Source organism: Amblyomma americanum, chromosome 1 (assembly GCF_052857255.1).
Source record: "Amblyomma americanum isolate KBUSLIRL-KWMA chromosome 1, ASM5285725v1, whole genome shotgun sequence".
In the NCBI taxonomy this organism is placed as follows: Eukaryota; Metazoa; Arthropoda; class Arachnida; order Ixodida; family Ixodidae; genus Amblyomma; species Amblyomma americanum.
Genome location: NC_135497.1, coordinates 203568323 through 203577928, shown reverse-complemented (window position 1 = coordinate 203577928; position 9606 = coordinate 203568323). Strand labels below are relative to the sequence as shown.

Genomic DNA, 9606 nt, shown 5'->3' with positions numbered 1-9606 from the left:
GCGTGCCAGTGTCGCGCAAATTAATGCATCGCAGCTACTCTCCATAGTGCCAATTGCGTTCAACTTATCCACGATATTCGCCAGCTTGAGATACGGCGCTTTTCTTCGCGGTTTTTGTCGCATCTTAGTGATTTTATCTGGCATCAAACGAAATTGCATTCTGTCAACACCGTCGTCTGCTCCGTCGTCTGCTCCGTCGTCTGCTAGCGCATCCGGGTCACTTCAGGGGATCACAGGATCGCAGCTTCTACAAACGACATGCCAGAAAAAGTAACTGAAAGCGCTTTAGTATTCTTAAATAATCTAAAAATATATTAAAATAAATGCAGTGTCTTTGTTGTGAAGATAATATAAGTATTCATGGTTTAAAAAACAAATTTTTTGTCGGTTGTAATATTTCACCGACACGAAAGCGCAGCCGTCGGCGCCATTGCAGCGCAACCGACAGCTCGTGTTTTGTATTAGTTGCCTCTTTGAGGCATTGCTTGAGTACTTGTACGGCGGACACGTGTGAAGAACTCATTCAATAGGAAGGTGAGCAGGTGTGTGTTTTGGAAGCCAACGACCAGGATTTCGGCCTGTCAACATTGGCGAGTTTTAACGGGTAAGCCATGAAGAGTGCTGCGACGTCTTTTCATCTGTTAGGGGAACGAAGACTCCTGCGCTGTTTTACTAAGCCTGGATGAATCGAATGGCCGGTGAGTCCCGCTCTGCGTTTCTTTGCTAATGATCTGTATTCACACGCGCTATTTGTATGCGGCTATATAGGGATGTGAGTGGAGGCAGTCCGCCTGCGGTTGCCGCAGCTATAATGCGGCGCCAAAAAAGCAGGGCCTATATCCTGCATGACAAGTGTTGTTCTCATTGTCTTTATGTGCATTTATTACTCGCGTGCCGTGGTAAATAAAAATGGCACCAGATATCACAACAGAGTTACGCTTTCGCTTGCTAGCGCTTCGACACTCGGTGCAAAAGCATGGATTTGCCCTGCGTAGAAGACGATGAGCGAGAAGTGCCGCGCGGCGGAGCGCTCGCGCTAGGCCACCTGCGATCAGACACCGCACTATTTTGCTCAGGGTTAGTACTCATCGGATTAGTGTTTGTGCCTTAATACGCGTCATACTAAATTTTGAGACAATGATCGCATGCGAAAGGCTAGTTCATATTCATCGCCTTGTCATTTGTAAACTTGTCTGTGCTTCCCAAGTGGAGCAGGATTTGAGGCAGTGTTATGTCAAAGTTAGATCAATCTTGCGTCTCCTGAGCTGTAAACGTTGATGCTTCCTCTCCTTCTGAGCACTGCGAGCTGTCGGATATGCAACTGCACAATTATTTAGGATTTCTACCTTTTTGCTATATCCCTCGCTTTTGTGGCCCGCATTCAAGTCGTTCGCCATTGTCGATGGTTTTTTTGTTACTTATTTTCGCTTTGTTATTTATTCTTGGTTGCGTGCCATCAGCTGTGGTGCCGGCGATTCTCCGAGCTCGGAACTCTTCCCAGGCACGGGATCCTACCCACAGACCTCCCTTCGCCGAATTCACGAGTGTTCTTTGGTATTTTTTTGTTTCTCTTGCCTTTACTTGCATTTCCAGTCGACAAATTTGTGCAGCTTTTAATTGTATGCAGATTTGTTAAATGCGCTAGCAATTTTTCTATGATGCCAAGCTGTGCTGTGAGATATCAAGCTTCTTGCTAGTGAAGGCATGCTTTTTTCCATTCTCTCTTCTCATTTAACCAAGGCAGACTGGTTGCAACTTTCAATTTAATACCTAGACATTGGTGCAAGGCACCATGATAGGAATTAATGAAAACCTGCACATCCTATATTCAAATTGGTGTGCGGTATTTCAGCCAGCTCATCTTTCAGTGTGGTTATAACAGTCATTGTGACTCTTATCAAAGAATGTATATGGGTGCATTACATAAAATCTGTTCATTTGTTTTGTCATGGGCTAGCTCATTTGTTTTTTATTTACTTATATTCCGTCTAAGTTTAGTTTTTAAAGCAGTAGACGATTTCCTCTCTTGTCATTCATGACATGGCTACAGCCACTGGCAGCTGTTGCTCTGGATGTATTTATTTGCAGTTGCCAGCGACCAGCATCTATTGGGCCATGCGTGCTTCCTGCCTTCGGCTGTGTCATCCCTCCTGATCCGTTCATGGTAGTTATTCTTTTTCAGTGATGCATATCTTAGCTGCCTATTTAGAAAAATATTTTCAATATAGGCTTGCAGCTAGGTTTAGAAATGCATGAAACTCTACATGCACTTCACAGCAGTACCTAGCATATAATTACCGGAACTGTAGGATTGTACAAAATATAGTCGCTGATGTAGCTCTTGACGCAGCTGCTGTTAACATAAACGTGATTTGACATTGCACACCTGTTGCCTGGTATGCATATGTGTCCTCGAAAAGGACCTATATGTTCATTTATCCCTTTAAAAACATTGTGCTCTACAATGATGGTTTACCAGTATTTCTGACACAGAGACCAAATTGCCAGTCAGTAATGTAACTTTGCACGATGACACCAATCCTTGTATGGTATAGCATCCTTGCAATGCACTGGGCAAGCTGCTGTCAGCACAGATTTATTGCTGGTTTATTGCCATATCATATGGTTATACTGCACAGTTTGTACCTCTACCTTCTTAAAGCTGTATACTTGAAAAATTTAAAATTAGTTGAAGGAAAATTCAAGGAAATGTAACAGTAACTGTCTCACATTTTGGTGGACACTTGAACCGTGATATAAGGGAGGGATATAGAAGGGAAGTAATGAAGAGCTGATGCCCATGTTAGATGCCCCTCTTTAGTTAAACATACCTCGCAATTAACACATTTGCTGCAAAACAAACATGGGACTTGCACGCTCACAAGCGCCCTCATGTCAGTAAAACAAAGTGCCAATGTTGCCGTACTTTAGAGCTTTGCTCCTAAAAGCGCAGCTGACTGCTGCTCAAAATTGAGAGCAAAAATATGTCTACTTTTCCTCATGTGCAGTCTGTGGTGCTGGTGCCATTTGCAATGGTGATTGAAATTGAGTTGCATGATGCTCAGTCTGTTCCTGGAGTTAGTGATTTTGTCTGTCGTGTGAATGTGCTGTTAAAATTAGTGCAGAACAATGGTTCTCTAGTTCATTTTAGGTAACTGTCTCCTGTGCCACATGCTACCACCCTTTTTTCTCAAATTTCCTAATCTCATTTAGCCACCTGATTGCCACCCATTCATGCATTCACCTACTCTTGGAATCCTCCCAGTGTTTTAGTGTGGTATTGCTTATATCTTCTCTGCATTACACATGCACTGCACTTCCTCTTTTTTTTGATTTAGTCAAGATATCTCTGTTCCTGTTTCTTGCATAAGCATAAGAGGCGACTCAAGTGCACCATCTGGGCTTGTGATACATTGTGTAGGGTGCTTCGTTCTTGGGTAAAACCTGGTTTTTTCCTACTGTTGCGCCAGAAAAGATTCTTAATGATCAGGTTCAACCCAATTTCTGTGCAAATGTGCCTGTAAGAAAGTGTGGTTTGAAGGTGCACAAAGGCGAAGAACTGCTGGAGTGTAGTGGATGTCACATAATTCTTCTGACAGATTTTTTAAACAATTCTGGTTATTTTATTTCTCTTTTAATGTTTATTGTTTGTCGGTTGCTTAAAATTTTTGGATAAACTGAAAACTACATGTACTGACTGGTATTTCATTCCAATAATTATACCCATTATTATGAAGCTGTGTTGGAAGGTAGGTGTGCATTTAGTATGCGTGCTTTGAATTTAAGTGATTATTTCTGCAATGCAAAATGGAGGACAGGTCTCTGCTGTGCGAGTTTTTTGCAATGGAGTGAAAGTAGCTGGAGAAGCATTTGCTACTGTGTCACCCAGCCAAAAGTTCTCCCACAGACCACTGAGCTTCTGAATACCTATGGCTTAAAGCTCGAAGCTCTGGTTGCCCTTTCCGAGGTTTTCTGCATTAACGAGTGCAAGCCCAAGGGCTCAGAGCTAACAAGCATTTGAAACCATAGAGCTATACACAGTAGTGCTGGGGCCGTGCAGCAAGTCAGTGTGAATTAGGTCGCGATAAACGTGGTTTACTGTAGAAAGCTAGTGTGAAAAAATAGTTGCGCTCACAGAAACCGCTGTTTCTTTCTTAGGCGGTCATTGAAACAAAGCAATGCATGTAAAATTGTATATCTCACTGATCCCTCAATTTTCTTCCAGCTAAAGACCAAGAGTTGCATGGAAGTTGTGCAAGCCACCAAGTTGCGTGTGATTTTTGCCAGGGACCTGGAGCAGGCTGGGAAATTAGTGGATGGCCAGTGGTATTCACTCAGTAAGGCAAGCTTTTTCTGTAAGTACAGTTTTTGGCATGGCATTGCTTAGGAACGCATGCACTAATCTGACTACTCTATGCCCGCCCATGCTTCAAGAATAATGAAGTACATGAAAAAAATTGATTTCCGAAAAACAATTGCTGCTTCTGTTATGTTTTTTCAGGAAAGTATTTGCCATTTAAAGGGCATTGAAAACCTTAAAATTATATCCTTGTTGTGGCTTTTTTTTCAAATTTCTTCCACGTCTATGCTGGCCTGACCTTGTAGCTTGTCTGCATGAGATTGGCTGCTACCTACAGTTTGCTTTTTGTTGCTCCTTTATTGCCTGTCACAATCTTTACTTTGCGTGGCAGTGTCATGCAGTTTGGGAAGTAATCTGATCTTATATCTGCATTGGCCTGTAGTGCAAGCTTTTGCATGTGGGGCAGGTTATGGTGTCCTTTTGTTTGCTGTAACTGCAGTTTGGCCATGAGGGTTAGAGGCTTAGTCCTTTTTTATTTTGATGCAGTGTCATATACTTCATGCATAAATAATGAAGTAAGCACTATTTTTTGTAATAAATGAACATTCATTATAGCTGTGGCCATTATAAGTGCACTTGACTCTAAAATGGCTTTCTTTTGGCATTCAGTATTACATCTTAAAACCAGCCGGAAGACACAAAACAGGGGAAGAGATGAGCACAAGATGAGGCTGGTTTAACAACTGAAATTTTATTGAAGGAAAGTGGCAAAAGAAGACCTGCAAAGAGATTCAAGCACACAAGACCCCAAAGCAGTGAGAGGGCAAAAAATAACCGAAAGGCACTGAAGTACTAGTAAACCATCTAAAAAACTAATTCCTTACAGTGAAGGTTCACGGACGGTTTAGCCAGGCACTTGTTTTTAGCCTTTCTGACGTAGTAAGCCTCAACTATATCAGGACAGATTTATCACTTCCCTAAACCACTGATGTGCCGCAGAAATCAGGCGTGCAAAGAGAAAGGTCGTCCTCCGATTGGATTCACGAGATTGAACGTGCAGTGTCAGGTGAAAATTCGCCTTCCTCTCTATACAGTGAAAGTGCTCTCAGCCAGGCGCACATTCAGATATCTGCTTGTCTGCCCATAGTAGTTTCAGCTACGAGGTAGTGGAATGCAAAAAACCGGTTTACTTTTGCAAGTGGTGAACATTTTTTATCTGCCACTGTGCATAGCGGACGATTACCCGTAGTTGTATCAAGCCTAGTTTGAACGAAGAAGGAAAGGGCTCGTACCTTAGTTTTAGCAGTCAAGACAACAGCAACATCATACTTTGGTGCAACTTTATTGGGATGGTGCGAAATGGCGTGGAGGTAAGTTATAGAGCCCGTCTTTTTGTGCTGCTCAACTACGCCAGCATCATGTGAACGGTGTTCCGTTCCCTCGAGAGAGTAAAAACACACTCTGACAGGTGCGCAAGATGGGCAAGTGGGAACCCAGGTGCCATTGGCTTGGAAACCTGCTCCGAGAATGCATTCTAAACACTGTGATGGCATGACTTCCATAAAGCAGTCGTGATGCATGTGATTGCCAACCTGTCCTTCACCAGCCTCGAGTGGTTCAACTCGTAGCTAAGAGGCTTCCTGATCTTGGGCTTTGGCGCCAACATATGTGGTCGTCCGCAAAGCGCAGGTCTAAGTCAAAAAGCTACAAACGGTTATGCTTAGTTAAATTCAGACCTAAAAGATAGGCTTTGACCACATGCCTAAAGATTTCTAAAACGTCTTGTGCCAACTTATCTGAGCCCTCCTTGTGCAAAAAAATTAGGTAGCTATCAACATAACGAAATGCTACTATGCCAAGGCCTTCCAAACAGGGCTTTGATGTGGTATTGACTCTGGACAGAAGAATGTCGCGGAGGAACAGTGCAACCTGGGACCCTCTGCATATGCCTGATTTATGATGTAAATACCGCCTTGCCAACTCACAAAAGTGGAGTTCTGTGGAGTTCTAGTTTCTTGTGGACAGTAACCTGGGCAGGTGCTCTGCAGTGAGCATCGACATGGAGGGCCTGCACTATTCATTGTCACATGATAGACCTCTGAGGTATGTGCAAACTGCATCAGGGTGAACAATGAACATGCTTTTACAGATGATTGCGTGATTTCGGTTGCTGGCTTCTTGGGGCTGTTGTCTTTTTACTGCAAATCTGCATTTGTCAGTTGGCAGGGTGGTATTTACACGCAGGTCGTACCTTTGCTCAGCAACATTTTTTTGTCTAAACTCAATAAGGCATTAGAGCCCTGTTTGGAAGACCTTGGCATAATAGCATTTCGTTATGCTCATGACTGTAATTTTTCTGGACATAGAAGGCTCAGATAAGTTGGCACAAGATGTTTTAGGAGTCTTTAAGGCATGCGGTCAAGGCCTGTCTTTTACATCAGAATTGTCTAAGCAGAACCGTTAGCAGTTTCTTGATGCAGACTTGCACTTTGTGGACGAATATGTTTGCCGGGGCTACAGCTAAAGATCGGGGAAGGCTCTTTTTAGCTACGAGTCGGACCACTCGTTGTTGGGGAAGGATGGTGAAGAGGTGTATTTGTCACTGGTTAAGGCCAGTAAAGATGGAAACACTTGATGGGTGTGCAATCGTGTGCATGACATCAGCTTTAGATAAGTCATGCCATCACTGCTGAGGACGCATTCTTGTAGCAGGTTTCCAAGCAGCTGGGTTCCCACTTGCCCATCTCAACAACCTGTCATAGTATGTTTTCACTCGCTCGAGGGTAAGGAGCACATACTCCGATGATGCTGATACACCTTACCTCCACAGTATTTCACAGTCTCAAGAAAGTCGCGGGAAAGCGTAATGCTGCTGTTGTCTTAACAGCGAAGTGCAAGACAGGAGGCCTTTGCGCCGCCATTAAAAAGGCTTGATAAAACTGGGTACTTGTCCACAATGGACAGTGTCACAAAAAAGGTTCACCACTTGCAAAAGTAATGGAGTTTATTGCGTTCCACTGCCTTATGGCTGCAACTAATATGGGCAGACAGGCAGATATTTGAATTTGCACTTGACTGAGCACTTTCACTCTATAGGGGGAAGGCAAACTCTAATCTGGCACTGTATGCTCAATCTTGTGAATGCAAATCTGAGGATGACATGTCTCTTTGCACGCCTAATTTCCACGACACATCAGTGGTTTATGGAAGGGATAAATCTGTCGGTAGATAGTTGAGGCTTACTACATCGGTAAGGCTAAGGACACGTGTGGCTAAGCCATCGGAAAACCTTCACCGTAAGGAATTTGCTTTTTTAGATGATTCATTAGTATGCCAGTGACCTTTGATTGCACTTCGCCCTTTCACTGCTTTGGGTTATTGTGCGCTTGTATCTCTTCGCGGGTCTCCTTTTGCGGCTTTCCTTCAATGATGCCGCCGCAGTGGCTCAGTGGTTATGGTGCTCGGCTGCTGTCCCAAAAGAAGCAGGTTCGATCCTGGCCGCACCAGTCAAATTTCAATGGAGGCGAAATTTTAGAGGCCCGTGTACTGTGCGTTGTCAGTGCACGCTAATGAACCCCAGGCGGTCGAAATTTCTGGAGCCCTCCACTACGGCGTCCCTCATAGCCCGAGTCGCTTTGGGACGTTAAACCCTCACAAATCAAATAATGAAAATCTTTACTTAAATTTTTGTTAGTCCCGCCTCTTGAGCTCATGTCTTCTTGTGTGTTCTGGCTGGTTTTAAGGTGAGCCAGTACCAACTCGGCCAGTCATAAGCCTTGTTACAAGTATTACAACATTTTGAATAAAGTGAGAAGTTTACTAGGCTATGTTGCCGGGGATCGTGTCCGCAGCAGTTCTGGGCAACTCAGAAGAGATATCGTCATACGATTGGTTGTGTAATTGGCAGAGAATGATGTGAGGATGCTGCTCGAAAAGAAAATTTTATAATCGGATAATTATTTACAGCCAAAAATGTCCAAAAAGTGGCTGGGCCAGAGAAAAAGTGCCGCGAAATTTGAAAACGCTGAAAGTAGGTGGAGCTACAGCGTAGTGCCAAGTTTGAAAAACGAAGTATGGACAAAGCCAAAGCTTGGCGCCAAGTTTGAAAACTCGAAATGAGCAATCACGTGACCAGTGATAAGTGTCCTATACTTAACCAGGAGATAGGAAAAAGAATGATAAATTAGAGGCAATTAGGTAATTATTGAGAAGCGAAGGGCAATGAACGCGTGATTAGACTGGGCGGATATTCAGTGATTGGGCAGGAACGATCTGAGGAGGGAAATTTGAAAACTCGAAATCGTTGCTGGGATGAAATGAGGGTAAAATAAGAGTTAATTGATAACCAATCAAGTAAACGAGAAAACAACCATGGCGCCAAATTTGAAAGGCGACCAGTGTCGAGGAAGCATCAACGCTTTCACATTTTTTTTTTGCGCAGGTAGCAGCGGTGATCTCTATTTTTTGTTTTTTTCAGCCAAGACAAAAACCATTTTCCTTGGCTCATGGGCGATGTATCTAGGAACCTGCGGCCAGGACAACGCTGGACAGCATGCATCAGCAAGCTCGAAAAAAAAGCACGAAACAGTAAATAAATATTGATCATTTTCATTTCAATTCTAGTGGTTTTGTGCACGAATTACTCTGGAATGCACAATGCTTGTGTTAATTGACAGGCGACCATTAACAAGCTGTGCATTTTTGTGCATAGCCTACTCCAGAACCCAAATCTTGTGTTAATTGACAGGTGACAGTAACGACTGTTACACATTGTACGAGCACTACACAAGACACACTACAGAAGACAAGACAGACTACAGAAGACAAGACAGACTACAGAAGTCAAGACAGACTACAAAAGAGAGGACAAACTACAGAAGACAGACTATAAAAGAGAAGACAGACTACACAAGACAGGACTACAAAAGACAAGACAGACTACAGAAGACAAAACAGACTACACAAGACATGCCCAAAATACGACAAAACTACAGACTACAGAAATTTTCTGTCTTAGAATCCTGTAGTGCGTTTTGACTGGGCTGGATATTGCCGTAAGATTTCTCCCTGTCTTCTAAGCTTCCGTCACTGCTGTTGAACGCGAAGCATTGTCTTCCCAGACGCCGAAGCACTTGCGCAAAATATCAGTCAGTGCCGCGGCCAGTCAGTAATGTGCGGCCCGGTGTCGAACGACGCTGCCGGTACCAGGCGTCCGCTACCATTCCAAAGAAATTTCTCGGGAACACAAAAAAGCATGAAATTGCCTTCAAGCGGGAAGCGAAAAGAGAACACCCAGCAGCGAAGGA

The 9606-nt window shown here is 43.6% G+C and overlaps 1 protein-coding gene across 1 annotated transcript; it reads left to right on the top strand.

Moving 5' to 3' along the window:
• The first annotated feature begins 429 nt into the window (after positions 1–429).
• Positions 430–8917, top strand: LOC144094697 (uncharacterized). The gene is made up of 5 exons (XM_077628618.1): positions 430–698; positions 1461–1554; positions 2089–2164; positions 4226–4355; positions 8778–8917. Exons 1-5 carry the CDS (start codon positions 683–685, stop codon positions 8900–8902), a joined length of 441 nt encoding a protein of 146 aa, XP_077484744.1. The 5' UTR covers positions 430–682; the 3' UTR covers positions 8903–8917.
• Positions 8918–9606: the final 689 nt, after the last annotated feature.

Coding starts and splice junctions, on each gene's coding strand:
- LOC144094697 (XM_077628618.1), top strand. Junction 2,165..4,225: donor TCCCTCCTGATCCGTTCATG/GTAGTTATTCTT, acceptor ATTTTCTTCCAG/CTAAAGACCAAGAGTTGCAT. Junction 4,356..8,777: donor CAGTAAGGCAAGCTTTTTCT/GTAAGTACAGTT, acceptor TGTTTTTTTCAG/CCAAGACAAAAACCATTTTC.